The following is a 20337-nucleotide window of genomic DNA, read 5'->3' on the forward strand; positions in this document are numbered from 1 at the left end:
AAACTGACCGAAACAGTGCTCCGTACTCTACGAGAAGTCTATCAAATAGGCAACCGTTGCCCTCCTTCGCATCAACAAACCCTGCAGTCCAAGCAAATCAACCACTGTCTTACACTCCATCATTGCTACCACCGTCAACCAACAATCTTTCAGTTGTGCAAAGCGACAGACCGGTATGCATAGTTACCCTTGAGATAAGCAAGAGTATTGCAATCGGGTACGAGACTTTTCCCCCCGTGAATAACTTTGCTCACAGAATGGTCAAAATTAGAAGGGGTAAATTTGAGTTCAGCTCATATTGAGTTCAAATTTCATTGCGTCTACGGAACACTTGGCCTGGAGGTAACGAATACGCATGGGATGGCAATTGTTCTTAGCTCGAAACTGACATACCTATTTTTTTTTCAAATGGGAAATATTCCGATTCAAAAAAATGTCGGTTTTTTGTTTGTCTGCTTATGTTTTGTCAGCTTAGTTGACAAATCGTATACTTTAGCTGAGCCCTTTGTTGTCTTTTATCGAGACATCACAATTTCTGGTTCACCTAGTTGGTTTTCAACATTTTTCATTTGTTTCGACTTCTTGTGTTTTATGTTGGTGTTGAATCGCGCACTTTTTGTATCGCTAAATTTCATTGTATCGCACACTTTTATATTCACTGTATCGCACAAATTGCTAAATTTTAATAGAAATTATTGTTCAAGTTTTCATGATAAGTTTTTACTTTTTTCGTTTTTTTGGCTTGATAGGTTTCGGCCTATATAATATCGGTTAAATGGTCTCATATTGCGTCTTTCGACAGCAAAAAAAATTGAATGTGTCTGTGTGTGTGTTATGAGGGTGAGAAGGACTTAATACTTTTTTTGATTTATATTCTGCTTTTGTTTTTTATTTTTTTTCGTCCTAATAGGTTTCGACTTCTATTATATTAGCTTGATGACTTCATATGGTTTTAATTGACGAGTAAATAAAGTTGTTTGTCATTTTTGAGGGTGAGTGAGGGGGATTTGTTAACCTTTTATTAGCAGTAAGTCGTGTTGATTTTTTTTGGATTGCAGGATTTCTGCTAAGGTATTTTTTGCCTTTTTTACCGCTTGCTAAATTATTTTCGATTTGAATTTCACATTCTACTGTTTACACAAGCAAAGCTTGTGTTATAGTATGATCTCTTTTTTTCCAAGCTAAGTCAAAATATTGTTGCGACGCAAATGTTGCGACAAAATGTGTTCATTTTGAAAGCTAAGTTTGATCAAAAACCAGCTATTAAGTACAGCCAATGCTAAGGATGTTAACACAGACGGATCAACCGTACAATTTCTCTCTCCCAAATTGATATAGGGGAGAGAAAATATGGATTTTTCAGGAAATAACTCTGAGTATACCTTAGATTTATAGAAATTTAGGTTTTTTAATTGATTGAAAATACGCTAGCTTAGCTTATTAACAGCAATCAAATGCAATCCCTCATAAAAATTGCGACAATCAGTTTTATGTGCGCGTTTGCTCGAAATGCATACATTATACAGAATTAGTTTTCAAATTTCATACGCTACGCGGCTTGGAGGGAAGTTCTACCGTTGGTCACCTAGGGGGAGATTTTAACGAGTCTTTTCGTATACTAGCTAAAATGCTTCCGCTCTATAATTTGACGCATTTTGGTAGCTTTCTTTTTTTCACACTGCTAATGCGTCATTATTAGCTTGCGTCACTTAGCAATTATGTAGACTCATAATTGGCGTGTGTCACTAACGAAGTTTTGTAGACTAAGTTTTACTCATTCAGTTTTTCCCAGTAGTGTTATCGGCCATATTTTTACTTGTGTATGCGAAGTGCAACAAGTGTTCGACATGTTTTAGTTAGAAAACTTGTCTGATTCATTTTGATAAATCTGGATTTTTCGACATTTTTGAATTTTTTCCGACTTAGCGACTTCCTGGTGTTCTATCGCAAGTGTTGCGAAGCACAGCTTCGCCTCTTTGTCAAGCTGTGAGTAATCAATTGAAAATAAAATGACCATCCTTACTGGCTTAGGAGCAAATGTAATTTTTTTGAGGGTGTGGACGAATTTTCAAAGAATATGCAAAATTTTTGTCGATCTTTTTTGTACTAAAATGAACCACTGGTCGCGTTTGTACCAAAAGTTTTCCCCTCGAATTCCGATTAGTCAATTTTAAGGCCAATAAATTGTTAAACTAATTGCTAATTGTTCAGGCAGCATAAAGCCAAACAGCTTAATCATCAAAATAGTTACCGCCAACGTAATGCGAGCTTCCAAAAGAGGGTAGCAAGCGAAATTTTTTTTAGGTTGAGCAAACTGATTTTTGAAACTTAATTTTGGCATCGAGCGGCACATATACATAGTTTTCAGGGTTGGTTATAAATGGCAACTTAAAATTGAATTTGAAAAAAAAAAGGATCTCACCCATTCTGGTAAAGATAGGGGAGAGATTCCTTACTTTGCACAAAATTCGGCGACATGACGACTTACCCTATTCCAATTTATCTTTAACCCATTAAACTTATGCTATTTTAACCTACGTTCCAACTCAACTTATCAAAAGTTCGAAAGATCAACTCACCGTGAAGTCAAATTTTAAATGGAATTCGAAAATTCCAGTTTAACCTACGCGCGCTGTAATAAAAACTTATCCTTTGTCTTTGAAGAGTTCCATAAAATAAATCCGAATAGATATCAAAGAAACATTAACTTGGATCAATAGTCAAATAGATAAAATTACTCGTTCAATTTCAAGATGTGATCAAAGCATGATCGAGGAAAAAAATATCTGACTAACTTACAGTTGTAACGCGTTGCATCTGTTTCTTGAATGAGCAGAAGTCATATCACACCAAGTCCATATAGCCTAGTCAATCATACATATGTTTTGAAATCAAAAACTGAAAGATCAACTCACCGAGATGTCAAGTTTTAATTGAAATTCTAAAATTAAGGGCCATCAATTATAAGAGTGCGACGATTGCGTTGCGATAATCCCCAAGATGTCTGGCTCTTTTTTTCTGCAATTTTCTCCAGAATGTCTGGCTCATTTTTTTAATGCAGTTTTGAATGATACAATAGACCGAATGAAACGGTTTTTGCTTTCAGTTTACCGTAAACTTGTAATAAATGTGGAATAAACTTAGTTAGAATATTTAGGCAACCTGTAAGGTACAATTTCAACATACAATCTTCGCAGTAATTAGCTTGAATTTGCGACTCAATTGAGTCCCTAATTCTGGCCTTAATTGAATTAACGCGTACAGGTTAAATATTCTGGGCGGTGATTTGGAAGAACAATAAAATGATGTTTTTTCGATGTTCTATATTTTTTTATTTAGCACTTAACCCGCACGAAGTGATGATGAATTAGCTATTACTCTTTAGCGATGAATTAGCGATTCTTAGTGCATATTTAGCGCTATTTTTTGTTTTCCAGCGCTAAATTAACGATTAATTTTCGCTTTTTTGTGTATGTAAATCAATAAAAAGTCGCTAATTTGTCGATCTTTGAAATAACACGGAATCAGCTATAAGAATGTTAGTAAAACCTGATAAGCAATTTTTTATCGATGATTGTTTCTGGGGACTCTACCCTGGGGGTGGGTTATGTCGAGTTCTGAGGGGGAGGCGTTTTGGTAACTCCGTCTCCGTGTTTGATCAGAACGACGAGTTTTGAACAAAACAAGACTGCTCGTGTATCAGGGCAAACCTTGAATGTTCCGACCGCCCCGTAACTGGTCTCGAATACTTTTTGTTCAAATTTTTTTTTGATAATCTATAAATTTTGTACTGCAAATATCAAATACAAGTGCTAATTTCCATTAGAAATATTTTGATCAATTCAATTTGGCTTTAATTCAATTTGGACGATTATGAGTGTGGATAATTTGCGACGCATAAATAATTCGCATAATGAAACTATGAAAGCCATATTCTAGCTGCGATGCCATCTCCATTTTGCTTGGCAATCCAATGATTTTCTGATCGATAACCATACGCTGTCAACTTTTGTAAAATTGGGCTGAATATAAAACCACCCCAGGTGTATAGATTCCTCACTTTCTCCGAAAGTCGGAACAAAAAATGATAAATGTAGACTTGAGCTCAGCATTTGCAGTACGGTGCAGAGTAGGTAAGGGCGACGTTTTACTATATAAAGTCATCCATTTTTGGCCGACCAACTCTCCGTTTTCCTTAAGGCGTATTTTGCGTCAATATACCCAAGTTTTGAAAGGAAGAGCGTACACAGATTTTTTTTTAAATTTGACATTGGTTACACCGAAGACTTTAGTCAAGGTGTTATGGTATCGTGTAACGGGTTTTTTTTTTAATGTTGTCTGTTGTCAAGTGTCGACAAATAACGTCCACAGTTATCAATTATCATGTGGGCTGGACTATATCGCGCTATGTCACGTGATTGCGTATGTTTGTTTCTTTATTTGTTCATCTTTATTTATTTAATTATCTGTTCTTCTATTTATTTAATTATGTTTAGTTTGCTTATATTTATTTATAATTTATGTATGTACATATTTATTTTTTTTTATTTTTATCACGTGTTTTGTTTATTTATTTAATTATTCTTTCTTTCATTTAGTTTTGCTTTTATTATTTCTGCGTGTGTATTTATTTAATTTATTTATTTTCATTTATTTATATTATGGGTCTGTTTGTTTGGTTATTTGTTCATATATATTTTTTCATGTCTATTTAATTATTTGTACATTTCACTTTTGCTTTTATTTATTTATTTATGTATTTATTCATGTATTTATTTATTTATTTATTTATGTATTTATTTATTTAGGTATTGATTTATTTTTTTATTGTTTATTTATTTATCAGGTGTGTTTTGTTTATTCAACTGCTGTGTATACTTGTATTAGGTACACTGTAGTTTCAATCAACTGATCGTGTGTATACTTGTATTAGGTACACAGTTTCTTTAGTTTAACTGATCTGTGTATACTTGTAATAGGTACACTGTAGTTTCAATTAACTGGTCTGTGTATACTTGTATTAGGTGTAAAACAGGATGAGTTTTGCTACACATACAAACACAATCTTTTGTATTTTATTATAGCTATAGAAATTGATCTACAATGCGTAAGTACGACATTTAGTTTTACGATTATAATTTCAGGTCCTTTGTCAATATTTCAGGCTCTTTGTCAATATAGCAAAATTTTGGTGTATATATGTGTTAGTAAGATTTTTAGTTCTACAACGTTTATTCAGGCTCTTTGTCGATATAGCAAAATATTGGTGTATACATGTGTTAGTACGATTTTAGCTCTAGAATTGTTATTTCAGGCTCTTCGTCAATATAGCAATATTTTAGCGTATACATGTGTTAGTACCATTTTTAGTTCTCGAACTGTTATTTTATGATCAATGTCAATATATCAAAATTTTAGTGTATACATGTGTTATTACGATTTTTAGTTCTCGAACTGTTATTTCATGATCTTTGTCAATATATCAAAATTTTATTGTATACATGAGTTAGTACCATTTTTAGTTCTCGAACTGTTATTCCATGATCTTTGTCAATATAGCAAAATTTTGGTGTATACATGTGTTAGTACGATTTTTAGCTCTAGAACTGTTATTCCATGATCTTTGTCAATATAGCAAAAATTTGACGTATACATGTGTTACTACGATTTTTAGCTCTCGAACTGTTATTTCATGATCTTTGCCAATATAGCAAAATTTTGGTGTATACATGTGTTCGTACGATTTTTAGCTCACGAACTGTTATTTCAGGCTCTTTGTCAATATAGTAAAATTTTGGTGTATACATGTGTTAGTACGATTTTTAGTTCTAGAAGTGTTATTTTATGATCTTCGTTGATATATCAAAAATTTAACCTATACATGTGTTAGTACGATTTTTAGTTCTAGAACTGTTATTTCAGGCTCTTTCTCGATATAGCAAAATTTTGGTGTATACATGTATTAGTACGATTTTTTGTTCTAGAACTGTTATTCTTCAATTATTAGTTGTTCAAGTTGTTTGGTTTTTGCTTCAGTTTCTATGCCTTCGGTGTATTGCGCGTAGCGCCTATGTTATAAATTATCCACCAAGTGCTCAAAAACGCTGCAAAAAAGAATTTATGCGAAATCGGGTCATGGGAGGGTTGACCTGGAAGATAGGCCGACATCATTTTTCAAACACCTACCCCTGAACCGTCCAGACCTTCCTCTGCAAGCCACTGGTCATAAACATGCGTGACTTGGAACCATTTCGAAGCGTTTTTTCTTGTGGATTACGTTCGATTTGTCATCATTGATTAAAACGTGTACGTTTTACAGAGACGGGACTCGTTAGAAGGATGGGAAGACTAGTCATGATCAAGAATCCTCGAAGTTTCAAAGAAGTTATCTAATCGCCACGTCACTTTGTAACCGTCACGTGCCGAGTTGTATGGAAGATGAAAGAACATGTTTGCAATGAAAGTCACTCCTCATTTGGATTTGGTGCTATTCATTTTAAAAACATGTTATGAAAACAGTCGAACAATGACTTTCGTTCAAGTCCTGTATGTCTGCCGACTTTTTTGTCGGTTCGCTTACAATATTAGTTAGATGTAGATATATTTTTGGGGCAGTGTTTCAATGCCTAAATTTCTGTTTAAATTTGCTACACTGACTTTACTCGTCTCCTTTCTGCAAATGTCTGTTTAAATTTGATTTTAATTATCTAACAATGCTATTCTGGTTACTCGTATGAACATGCAACTGCGGAGAAAAGATTAGCACTTAAAGTCTTGTTCGATTTTGCACATTTTCTTGTTGGCAATTGAGATTAAATTTAATTGAATCTGTACCATGTACAACCTAATGTGTGTCTAAAAGTCATGAGTCATGAATGCAAATTACGACTTGGTTTGATAAGGACCTAATTCAATCCCATTCATTTTCAACTTTGTTTATATCAAATATCAGTTGTCGTTTGTTTGATAAGAATAGTTCATTTATGGTTTATTCATAATTTTCAAAATGTGCTATTGACATCTATTATTTAAACGGAAACCCACAAAGGGCGAGAAAATCTGCTCAAATAAAAGCGAGGGTTTTTGAAGTTCGACCATGTCGGATTTCAGATTAGTTTAGATGCCAGCGCCAGGCGCAGTAGAAGCCGATCATTGTCATACGAACTTATCGTCTAACCCTGAAGCCGATTGGAGCCAACGGAGCGAAAATTCAGTATTTGAATTAAGTAACTCGAACAGTATGAGTTCGAGTAGTCAACAGCAATCTAGTTCTTTAACTGCCTCGGTCAGGCCGATGAGCGACGAAGCTGCTCAAGAGTCGGAAATGAGACGAGCAACTGCCACGACTCAGGAACAAACCCAGCAGACCCAAACAGCATCTCAGGCAACTGTAATCCCAATTGTAACTTCATCCTCGTCCTCGAATAGAAACAGGCAAAGTGGAACTGCGAGTGGAAGACGGATAAATGCCGCAACCAATAGAGAACGAACGGTGGATCCTAATAGTGAGATCATAGACATGTCGATGGAGATAATCCTCAATTTGACTACTTGTGGCATATGTCTCGACATCTTCCGAGACCCGAAAAGTCTGCCTTGTCTTCACTCATTCTGCAAACGATGTCTGATGACGCTGACTCAGAATGACAACACTTTACCGTTTCCATGCCCTACTTGTCGTAGACTGTGTGGCAGCACCGTGTCAACCCTTCCCGATGACTTCAAGTCGAAGATACTAGTTGACACAGTGCGACAGCGAGAGAGCAATCGCGGCGGGCGAGTAGGAGGAGGGGTGGTCATACACCCGGAGAGTGCCGCAACACAGTCTAGGCAACCAGTTCTGTGCCAAGCTCACGGAAGCAGAAGGTGTGAGTTTTTTTGCGAGGAGTGCAACATCCCTATTTGTGTGAGATGCACGAACGCAGAACACGTGGATCACTGCTACATAGACGTGTTCGAGGACGCCCACGTCTTGATTGACGATTTGGATTATATCGTGGAAAATGTGAAGCGAGACGTCCAGAGACTAGAAGAGAACAATACTGATATTGAAATTATGATGTGCGAGTTCAGCTATTTAATGGACGAGCGCGTGAAGAAACTGAAGAAAATGGTGGATCAAACTGCGAGTCAAGTAAAAGCGGGCTATTCACAGGAACTTCTCAGTGCACAAACAGATGTCCGCCGTCAGACTATAATGCACTTGAGCTTTATCCAAAAAACAAACGATTATCTTAACTCGCTCAAAGAGTCAGTTCGCGATTGTGCAATGTTCGAGATATATGCAGATGCCAAGATGCATCTAACGAGTAGTAACACTCGTACTCCCAATTTCTTGCTTCAGAGACCAGCGAAATTTGAGTTCGCCCCTTGTGTCGAGTACCAAGTAATGTCGGCCTTAACCCAGTTCTTCGGACAGCCTGGGAGTGTGCCCGAACCTCCAAATGTCATGAATCAACTGTGTCTAAGTTCAACACCTTCGCCCAATGGAACGGGATCGAACAGTCTCCACCCACCTGGACTTTCGCCCACTCCTGAAACGAGCAGCAGCAGAGATTACTTGCTGTCAACGTCAGCTACAGGAGCACATGGTGCTATTGGAGGTGCTAGAAGGAAACGCCAGTACAACCCTCCTGCAGTTGGTCAGCGTCGAAATAGCCCTGCCGTCGAGGCACTCTTTTCTTCTGCTGCAAACGCCTCCTCATCATCGTCACCTCTTCACTTTCCGGAAGCATTCGTTGCTTCGTCCTCCAGTCAAAGTGATTTTGCTGCTGGAAGTAATCAAGAGTCAGCTTCAGGCGTGTCAATTCTGAGATCTATTCTACCTCAAACTGCGATCACTGTCACCTCATCTGAAGATGCCGCCAACCGGAGCACCGCCGTTACTCACCCCCTGACTCCATTTTTTATGGCGTCTTTCCGAAGCTACAATCAAAATAATGCTGCAGCATCGAGTCCCGCTGATGTTCATTCGGCTGCCAGCACAAATGATGTCCAAGTACCGTTGATCGACCTAGTTTCGAGCAACCGAAACTTGCAAATTAGTCGACAGTCCCAAGTTCAAGGAGCGAGAGTTATGGAGCCTCAAGACGTGCAGCAATTCTTCCAAAGCCTTTTGGGAACTGAATCGAGACAGACTTCACAGGAATCGGTTCTCGGTACAGGATCCGAGGTGAGTAGTGATGTTAGCGAGCAACAGCGGAGTAACCACCAGGCTCCCAACGCCGAATCGGGAGAGATACTGACTTTGTTTCCAGAAATGTCTGTTTCGGCATTTCCTGGAGATCAGACTGCAAATGAGAGCTCAAGTGAGGAAGAAGAAGAGACCCCTGAATCGCAGAGAGGAAGCGCAGATATCGCGGAGGAAACTCTTTGAAGGAGTCTTAATACTTTTTAATCAAAACATTCAATGTCTTTTTTCTGATAATATCATAGCAGATCTAGTCAACAATTCGTATGTTACCAGAACAACTGCGAAACTATAACAAGTAGAGTTTGTAATGCCAAACCTGTGCAACTCTTTGATTATATAATCAAAACTGAACATTGGGTGTTACATGGCGTGCTGAATGACAAGGAGACAGGTCTGAACCAGACAGTGAGCTTAATAGGCAATTATGAGAGACAGTAAAGCTAACAAAGAAGAAAAAACTATTAGCCGAATATTGAATCACTATTAATAACAGCAGGTAGTTCGATAGTGTTTACGTTCTATTTGAGGGCAAGCAAATTGTGAAACTATCATTTGTTTTCATTCAGCAATACTCGTTCAATTCTTGCCTTTTTCCTGCCAAAAATGCCTATGTTTTGTTTTATTTTTTGTTCTGTCTAAATCAGGCCACGTCTTCTTGTCATTCACCCATGGTTATTCGCCCATTAACAATTAGGCCAATGAGCAAACTGCTAACTAGATGCTAATTAGTATATGTGTGTTTTCGTGTTTCTCGTGACTGGTTTATATCTTTAGTATTTGTCCACTTTCATGTTGAACTGCTTTTATTTAATGCTTCATTGACAAAAATGAAGTGTCACGTCACACTAAATGTTCATTTTTATCGGGTGTTCTTAGCGGGGCTTAGGAAATTAGACGATCAGAAAATAACGGAGTTTAGACAATAACTTGCGTGCAAATTGCATGAAACTTGTTTACTGACTTAAATTATCTTTTGGCTGAGTATATACTGGTTGTCCAATTTAGACAATAACTTGCGTGAAAATAGCGTGAATTTTGTTGACTGATTCAAATTAACTTTTGGCTGAGTAAATTCTGGTTATCCGTAAATTCCGTTTCTTTACGGTCGTCTAATTTGCTTGTCTGATTTCCTAGGCCCACATTTTTTGTATTAGGGGCCTACTATTTGAACTGATCACTTTGAGGTCTTTGCATAAGTATGAGCATTATTATGAGCAACCAGTTGTGACTTGCTTGAGTAGTGCCCGCATCCAAGTTTAGTCGTAAGTAATCGATTATAACGGATTATTGTGATGACTTTTTGACAATTATAATTGGTTATAATTACCAAAATTAGTTGTTTAAAGGAATTATAATTGATTATAATCGTGATATTTTCCAAGAGATTATAATCTCTTATAATCGATTATAATTGATTATAATTCTTAGAAAAAACCCTTAAAATCAATTATAATCGATTATAATGGATTTTTGTGCAAAACTAATGAATTAGAAATTTGAATGAAAATAATGGATTATAATCGATTATAATTGTATCGAAAAATGGAAGAATAAATAATCGATTATAATCGGTTATAATGGATTATAAATAATTATAATTTGACTTTAAAAAGAGAGATTATAATCGATTATTAATTGATTAAAATCGATTGTTTCTCATTTTTAGTAAGACTGGTAATAAAATCGTAATATAATCGATTATTAACGCTTGAAACTGAATGCGGGTGGTATCGGGAGATCTTTTCGAAAGCATTTTGTGATTTCGCTGAGGTATGGAACCATTTATGTAAATATATATTTCCATCCAATGTCACGTGCATCATTGTAGAATGTAATCATCACGGTGAAATAAATTTTAAAGAAATATTTTTAAAACGTGCGCGGGTAATCAGGCGAACCGAGAGATATTTGGAAAATATTATTTCTCTGTTCACGAATTAGCTTTAAAATTACCTAAAAAATTCTGATAGACTGACTCAATTTGCAAGAATCATACAAAAAGAGAGTCTCTGGCGATCAAAGCACCTAACACACGAAGCGGAGCGGTGGTGAAGAGGTTACGTCTCGGCCTCTCAATCGAAAGGTCGGATGATCTGTGCTCGTTGCTTGAGGGTGAAGCAACATTACCCAGCCCAGGAAAATAACCAAGAAAATGGCCTGAAGTTCTGAAACAGGGACACAACAGCGGCTCGCCGTGATGAGCTGTACAGCTCTTGTGTTCGTCCTTTCCCCCGTGGATAAATAGTCTCAATTAATGTTTTTGTATACCGAACTATGGTGTTCATACAATTCAGAAGTAAGGGGTTTCTCATCTGCTCTAGAATTAAATTTTTACTACGCTCAGGGACTGTTGGACGTGCGGGTTTGGGTTTGACGCCATCTGCCTGCTCAGGAGTTCGACACCCTCGCCGCCCAAATGGTCCCACCCAGGGCGGGTCTAGGGGGGGGGGGGTGGACACCCCCCTTCCTCAGGGATTCGACCCAAAGGGTCTCCCTTTGTACTATTTTGAGATATCCATATTTGGCGACGGACCCTAAAAATTTTCTAAAGGCACCTTTGGCCCCAATATATACTAAGTTTGAGGGAGGAGTGCGCGCCAAAAAACGCGATTTTTTGGTCAACATTTTCCAAAGTGACTAGAAACGCCTTTTGGCCTGTTTTTCAAAATTTTGGCTGCGGCGCAGAAACTTTGACCAAAGCAGGGTCTTTTTAGTAATTTGGGAGAGCAGGGAAATTTAATTTGGTCGAACTAAAAAAAAAAGGTTCAACCACAGGGAAGAAAAATTAAACCATAGGGACTGTTGGACGTGCGGGTTTGGGTTTGACGCCATCTGCCTGCTCAGGAGTTCGACACCCTCGCCGCCCAAATGGTCCCACCCAGGGCGGGTCTAGGGGGGGGGGGCGGACACCCCCCTTCCTCAGGGATTCGACCCAAAGGGTCTCCCTTTGTACTATTTTGAGATATCCATATTTGGCGACGTACCCTAAAAATTTTCTAAAGGCACCTTTGGCCCCAATATATACTAAGTTTGAGGGGGGAGTGCGCGCCAAAAAACGCGATTTTTTGGTCAACATTTTCCAAGGTGCCTAGAAACGCCTTTTTGGCCTGTTTTTCAAAATTTTGTCTGCGGCGCAGAAACTTTGACCAAAGCAGGGTCTTTTTAGTAATTTGGGAGAACAGGGAAATTTAATTTGGTCGACCTAAAAAAAGGTTCTTCTCAAACAGTTATGGTTCTTCTCAAACAAATAGCTTGTGTTCGATGTTTGCTCTATTGGTGTCTTGTTTTTACTTGTTTCAAGCGCGCATGAAAGATATGAGAGGACACGTAACTCTTAAACTACAGGTTGGGGGTTCGATTTTGTCAGCTGGCAAGCATTTAATTTTAAAGCTTATTTGCTTTTTTTCGGAGATACTGTTTGCGGTTTTCTCATTTTTATTGGCTAAGTGCAACTGTGGTTGTGTGTCTGCACTGCTATTAAGTTATGGTTCTTCTCAAACAAATCCTGAGAAAAAAAAACAATTTTACTACAGCGAAGATTACATGAACTTGATCTATGTGTCATAAAATAGAAACTCAGTTTATTTCATGCTCTTAACTTCTTTGTAGGCTGGTTTTTGAATGAAATTTCTAGGGACTTGCATGAAAATGAGAAAACGTTTTTTGGAAATTTTGTGATGTTTATAATAATAAAATTCATGATTCTATGAATTACAGTGCCATGCTTCGGTGGCAGTTTTTTTGGCTTGGCCCATAAGTTTTGAGCTAGCGAGCCTATATTTGGAAAGAGTTTTGGATTCTATTTTTTTTCACTCTTATTTGGGTATCATAAATAGACGTCTTTTTAGCTTAGAAGTTTAATCCTAAGCTGTTGTTGCCGTGATCTGACTATTTGTTCTTAATAATAAAAATATCATTTTTTTTTGCTATTTTTCCTTTTTTGCAAGTTCCTGATTATATCTCTGGCGATGCTTCTTTTGCGACAGTCAAATACGTCGCTTTGTAAAATTCTCAATTCTCAGGCGTGATCTGGTTGGAGCAACTGAAAGCGAATAATTCGTTGTCTCAAGCAGTCATTTTACGGTCGAATTTTTTCGCATGTAACCTAAACAAATTCAATTAGCATGCGTTATGTTCTATCATTTAATGCGCATTCACTGCAGCTTGATTTTTTCATGACTGCCAGTTTCTTATTACTGATGTTCAATGTTGCTACAACTCTCCTTGCCTTTGGACTAAAACAAAGGCATAAATAGTTGAAAAAGGTTCCTAGAGATAAGCATGGGTTCAGGGTTAAGTGGAAGAATGTTATCGGAACAAGGATATCCGGTTATTGTGCAAGTAGCACAGAATGTTCCGATCATTGTCTTTTAAAAATACAGTTTTTTCAAATAATTGTCATTTTTTCGGAGTGGTGTGATAAAAGGAGCTGAACAAATAACTGAGGAATTGAGGCATTTTTAAAAAGTTTGATTCCAATAAGGCGCTAAAATACTTAAAGGAAACTAATATTACTCAAGTAAAACTGTTTGATTGGTTAGAGGCAACGTCACACAAAATATTTAATAATTTGATGCTTTTTCAATCCAACTTTTAACTTTTTTACATATGCCATACTTTTTTGAATATACCATACGATGTTTGTTTATACATTATACCATAAGTCAATTCAGCCTTCCAATGGTCGGTGAGAAACTGAAAGTGTGTAATCGTTTGTGCATAATCAGACACAAATTTTCCACGCTACTCGGCTTATGTAATTTTTCTTCGCCCTGAGCACATTGATAAGGGCATTCCGTCTTTTTTGGTATCCTCAGAGACTTTTAAAATTGACCATGCTCTTCTGATTGTGAGCCTTCTGTTTGTTTTATGCGAATGTTTCACCGTTTGGCGATTGCAAAACATATAAGTTCATAACGGTTTCTTTTCTTTTTGATTTATCAGTGATTTATGCTTCGGATTTTTGTACATATTTTTTGCGAATAGGTTGATTGCATCGCTTTCTCGCTAAATATTTATGAAGTTTAATTAACAATTGGTAGTTTTTCTGTGTCGCAAGAGCTGCGAAGCTCTGCTCTGCTTCTTAATTTTACCCTTGCTATAGCAAATGCCTCACTAATGCATCGATTTTTTCAACTACACATTTTTCTTAAGTTTTTGTCTGATCGTATTAGCCTTCAAGTCTCTTGAATCAATGTTTTTGCATAAGTTACATCCAATGATGATTTTCTGTTGTTTGCTGAATGTATGGAAACTGCGGAATATGAGGAAATTTTTTTTTAGAATGGAGTGTGTGTTCTCTGCATGATCTGAAGTTTCATTTTAAAGAATTTTGATCAATCGATGCCAAGTTTAAGCATCATGCCTATTTTGCGAGCCTAAGTTGGATTAACTCAACCAATTTTTTCAATTGCATTGTGAATGCAATGTAAAACATCGCCAGTGTGTTGAAATATTTAGAGTTTTCGTCCAAATTTATCTATCTATATCTATACTATATTTAAATGCGTGTGATAGCTATTTCCCCTTATTTAAGTTTTTCAATTTTGCAAGTTTAACGAAAGAATTGTCGCACGTTAAACCTATATCAGATATTGCAATGCTTAAGAATTTTTCGGATTTTAAAATTAATTAGCGCTAGGCTTTTTGAAAAGCCCAATTTCAAAGCTGTAGCAATGATGCCGGCATAAGAGGTGAGGAGAAGGGCAGTGAAACGTTGTGTAATTTAAAGATTGGATTCATCCATCTATACATGATGTAACGGGCGTTTTTGGTTTCAGAAAGTTTGAAGTTAGTTACCCTCCGGTGGGGTGCTTCATGATAGTTCAGGGGATGCGAAATTAGCCTTCGAATATAAAAATCTACTTTTTCAACTACCGAGATATGCCGTTTTTTGTTTCTTTTTAAGATTTTTTCAAATCTTAGATTTAAAACACATGACAGAAATTGAAAATCTCAACGATGTAGTAGGTTTCTGTCAGGGCACTCTCAGGGGTTGCGAATTTGGCCTCCAAATATACCTGCTCAAATCCATTTAAGAGTACCTACTTCATACCTGCTCAAACCCATAAAAAAGTTTGAAGTTCCGAGCCATTTATTTGGTGTTGCAAGGATACTCTTGGAGGATGGCAAGTGTTGCTTCCAAAATTGACTGCTCAATGTCTTTTAACTCCGATATGGTTTTTATGATTTTTCAAAACTAAAAACCTAACCATTTCAAACATTGTAAAATTTCTCAAAATTTCAAATGGTCCCTATTTTGGTGGTGTGATGTCAGGGTACTCCAAGCAGTTGCAGATATGATATGTATACGATTATTGCTCAAATGTTTTTAGTTATCAAGATATGACGTTTTTTTATTCAGAAAAAAAAATATAACTCAGATTCAGTTTTTCTTTTCAAATTCTTACGGTTGCGATCAGCAATCGTTAATGGATCGGAATATACATTTTTTGGGGTAAACATCTTTTTAGCAGAATCTTTTGTATGTTGGTTCATAATCAATTCAATTTTCTTTGCGTCTGCGGCATACCTGGTCTGGAGGTAACGAATGCGCCTAGCACTGCAAAGGCCCTGGGTTCGAATCTAACAACCTTTTTTTCAAACGAAATATTCCCTTTTGAAACCTTATCATTTCAAACATAAAGAAATTTTTTTAAAATGAATTTGTCCATTTTTGGTGGCGTGATGCCAAGGGACTCCAAGCAGTTGCAGATATGACTTACATACGATCATTGCTCAAATGTTTTCAGTTGTCGAGATATGACGTTTTTTATTTAGAAAAAAATTATAAAACTCGGATTTAATTTTTGAAGTTTCAAGTTAGCGATTAGCAAGCGTTATTGAATCGGAATATTGTTTTTTAAGGGCTAACAACTTGTTAAGCAGAATCTTTAAAATGTTGGTTCATAATAAATTTTGTCTGCGGCGCAGAAACTTTGACCAAAGCAGGGTCTTTTTAGTAATTTGGGAGAACAGGGAAATTTAATTTGGTCGACCTAAAAAAAAAGGTTCTTCTCAAACAGTTATGGTTCTTCTCAAACAAATAGCTTGTGTTCGATGTTTGCTCTATTGGTGTCTTGTTTTTACTTGTTTCAAGCGCGCATGAAAGATATGAGAGGACACGTAACTCTTAAACTACAGGTTGGGGGTTCGATTTTGTCAGCTGGCAAGCATTTAATTTTAAAGCTTATTTGCTTTTTTTCGGAGATACTGTTTGCGGTTTTCTCATTTTTATTGGCTAAGTGCAACTGTGGTTGTGTGTCTGCACTGCTATTAAGTTATGGTTCTTCTCAAACAAATCCTGAGAAAAAAAACAATTTTACTACAGCGAAGATTACATGAACTTGATCTATGTGTCATAAAATAGAAACTCAGTTTATTTCATGCTCTTAACTTCTTTGTAGGCTGGTTTTTGAATGAAATTTCTAGGGACTTGCATGAAAATGAGAAAACGTTTTTTGGAAATTTTGTGATGTTTATAATAATAAAATTCATGATTCTATGAATTACAGTGCCATGCTTCGGTGGCAGTTTTTTTGGCTCGGCCCATAAGTTTTGAGCTAGCGAGCCTATATTTGGAAAGAGTTTTGGATTCTATTTTTTTTCACTCTTATTTGGGTATCATAAATAGACGTCTTTTTAGCTTAGAAGTTTAATCCTAAGCTGTTGTTGCCGTGATCTGACTATTTGTTCTTAATAATAAAAATATCATTTTTTTTGCTATTTTTCCTTTTTTGCAAGTTCCTGATTATATCTCTGGCGATGCTTCTTTTGCGACAGTCAAATACGTCGCTTTGTAAAATTCTCAATTCTCAGGCGTGATCTGGTTGGAGCAACTGAAAGCGAATAATTCGTTGTCTCAAGCAGTCATTTTACGGTCGAATTTTTTCGCATGTAACCTAAACAAATTCAATTAGCATGCGTTATGTTCTATCATTTAATGCGCATTCACTGCAGCTTGATTTTTTCACGACTGCCAGTTTCTTATTACTGATGTTCAATGTTGCTACAACTCTCCTTGCCTTTGGACTAAAACAAAGGCATAAATAGTTGAAAAAGGTTCCTAGAGATAAGCATGGGTTCAGGGTTAAGTGGAAGAATGTTATCGGAACAAGGATATCCGGTTATTGTGCAAGTAGCACAGAATGTTCCGATCATTGTCTTTTAAAAATACAGTTTTTTCAAATAATTGTCATTTTTTCGGAGTGGTGTGATAAAAGGAGCTGAACAAATAACTGAGGAATTGAGGCATTTTTAAAAAGTTTGATTCCAATAAGGCGCTAAAATACTTAAAGGAAACTAATATTACTCAAGTAAAACTGTTTGATTGGTTAGAGGCAACGTCACACAAAATATTTAATAATTTGATGCTTTTTCAATCCAACTTTTAACTTTTTTACATATGCCATACTTTTTTGAATATACCATACGATGTTTGTTTATACATTATACCATAAGTCAATTCAGCCTTCCAATGGTCGGTGAGAAACTGAAAGTGTGTAATCGTTTGTGCATAATCAGACACAAATTTTCCACGCTACTCGGCTTATGTAATTTTTCTTCGCCCTGAGCACATTGATAAGGGCATTCCGTCTTTTTTGGTATCCTCAGAGACTTTTAAAATTGACCATGCTCTTCTGATTGTGAGCCTTCTGTTTGTTTTATGCGAATGTTTCACCGTTTGGCGATTGCAAAACATATAAGTTCATAACGGTTTCTTTTCTTTTTGATTTATCAGTGATTTATGCTTCGGATTTTTGTACATATTTTTTGCGAATAGGTTGATTGCATCGCTTTCTCGCTAAATATTTATGAAGTTTAATTAACAATTGGTAGTTTTTCTGTGTCGCAAGAGCTGCGAAGCTCTGCTCTGCTTCTTAATTTTACCCTTGCTATAGCAAATGCCTCACTAATGCATCGATTTTTTCAACTACACATTTTTCTTAAGTTTTTGTCTGATCGTATTAGCCTTCAAGTCTCTTGAATCAATGTTTTTGCATAAGTTACATCCAATGATGATTTTCTGTTGTTTGCTGAATGTATGGAAACTGCGGAATATGAGGAAATTTTTTTTTAGAATGGAGTGTGTGTTCTCTGCATGATCTGAAGTTTCATTTTAAAGAATTTTGATCAATCGATGCCAAGTTTAAGCATCATGCCTATTTTGCGAGCCTAAGTTGGATTAACTCAACCAATTTTTTCAATTGCATTGTGAATGCAATGTAAAACATCGCCAGTGTGTTGAAATATTTAGAGTTTTCGTCCAAATTTATCTATCTATATCTATACTATATTTAAATGCGTGTGATAGCTATTTCCCCTTATTTAAGTTTTTCAATTTTGCAAGTTTAACGAAAGAATTGTCGCACGTTAAACCTATATCAGATATTGCAATGCTTAAGAATTTTTCGGATTTTAAAATTAATTAGCGCTAGGCTTTTTGAAAAGCCCAATTTCAAAGCTGTAGCAATGATGCCGGCATAAGAGGTGAGGAGAAGGGCAGTGAAACGTTGTGTAATTTAAAGATTGGATTCATCCATCTATACATGATGTAACGGGCGTTTTTGGTTTCAGAAAGTTTGAAGTTAGTTACCCTCCGGTGGGGTGCTTCATGATTGTTCAGGGGATGCGAAATTAGCCTTCGAATATAAAAATCTACTTTTTCAACTACCGAGATATGCCGTTTTTTGTTTCTTTTTAAGATTTTTTCAAATCTTAGATTTAAAACACATGACAGAAATTAAAAATCTCAACGATGTAGTAGGTTTCTGTCAGGGCACTCTCAGGGGTTGCGAATTTGGCCTCCAAATATACCTGCTCAAATCCATTTAAGAGTACCTACTTCATACCTGCTCAAACCCATGAAAAAGTTTGAAGTTCCGAGCCATTTATTTGGTGTTGCAAGGATACTCTTGGAGGATGGCAAGTGTTGCTTCCAAAATTGACTGCTCAATGTCTTTTAACTCCGATATGGTTTTTATGATTTTTCAAAACTAAAAACCTAACCATTTCAAACATTGTAAAATTTCTCAAAATTTCAAATGGTCCCTATTTTGGTGGTGTGATGTCAGGGTACTCCAAGCAGTTGCAGATATGATATGTATACGATTATTGCTCAAATGTTTTTAGTTATCAAGATATGACGTTTTTTTATTCAGAAAAAAAAATATAACTCAGATTCAGTTTTTCTTTTCAAATTCTTACGGTTGCGATCAGCAATCGTTAATGGATCGGAATATACATTTTTTGGGGTAAACATCTTTTTAGCAGAATCTTTTGTATGTTGGTTCATAATCAATTCAATTTTCTTTGCGTCTGCGGCATACCTGGTCTGGAGGTAACGAATGCGCCTAGCACTGCAAAGGCCCTGGGTTCGAATCTAACAACCTTTTTTTCAAACGAAATATTCCCTTTTGAAACCTTATCATTTCAAACATAAAGAAATTTTTTTAAAATGAATTTGTCCATTTTTGGTGGCGTGATGCCAAGGGACTCCAAGCAGTTGCAGATATGACTTACATACGATCATTGCTCAAATGTTTTCAGTTGTCGAGATATGACGTTTTTTATTTAGAAAAAAATTATAAAACTCGGATTTAATTTTTGAAGTTTCAAGTTAGCGATTAGCAAGCGTTATTGAATCGGAATATTGTTTTTTAAGGGCTAACAACTTGTTAAGCAGAATCTTTAAAATGTTGGTTCATAATAAATTTTCTTGCGTCTACGGCGTACTTGGTCTGGATGTAAAGAATACGCCTAGGACGGTAAAGGTCCTGGGTTCGAATCTAACAGGACCTGTTTTTTTTTCAAACTTAATTTATTCCGTTTCGAAACATTGTTTCCCGGCTTTGTTGTCAAATTGTAGAATTGTTTTTTTTGTTGTACGCAAGTATTTTTGTAATTGCTTCAGGTGATCTGACTTTTTCTGCTGTTCGTAATTTTATTAATTTTGACCTAAAAATAAGTTTATTCTGCTTACAAATGATTTTGGCGTGAATTTGTTTGGCTCAGTGTCCTAATTTTGGGATGTTTCAGCGGAAACAAGTTCTATGCGCAACGGAAACATAATTTCTATGCGCTTCTAGATGGCAAAAAACCCGAAAAGTCTTATATTTTTTATAGATTTTCATGGCAACGTTTTT

The 20337-nt window shown here is 36.3% G+C and overlaps 2 protein-coding genes across 2 annotated transcripts in view; one reads left to right on the forward strand and one right to left on the reverse strand.

Moving 5' to 3' along the window:
- Positions 1–20337, reverse strand: part of LOC134852815 (charged multivesicular body protein 4b-like) — a 326219-nt gene that overhangs the window by 168334 nt on the left and 137548 nt on the right. The gene's annotated exons all lie outside the window — the stretch shown is intronic.
- Positions 7–9549, forward strand: LOC134852682 (uncharacterized). Its single transcript, XM_063868566.1, has 2 exons — positions 7–173; positions 6320–9549. Exon 2 carries the CDS (start codon positions 7121–7123, stop codon positions 9374–9376), a length of 2256 nt encoding a protein of 751 aa, XP_063724636.1. The 5' UTR covers positions 7–173; positions 6320–7120; the 3' UTR covers positions 9377–9549.

The sequence above is a fragment of the Symsagittifera roscoffensis genome, chromosome 1 (assembly GCF_963678635.1).
Source record: "Symsagittifera roscoffensis chromosome 1, txSymRosc1.1, whole genome shotgun sequence".
In the NCBI taxonomy this organism is placed as follows: domain Eukaryota; kingdom Metazoa; phylum Xenacoelomorpha; order Acoela; family Convolutidae; genus Symsagittifera; species Symsagittifera roscoffensis.

Bases quoted from the DNA above. Each gene is read 5' to 3' on its own strand.
- LOC134852682 (XM_063868566.1), top strand. From the start codon at position 7,121: ATGCCAGCGCCAGGCGCAGTAGAAGCCGATCATTGTCATACGAACTTA.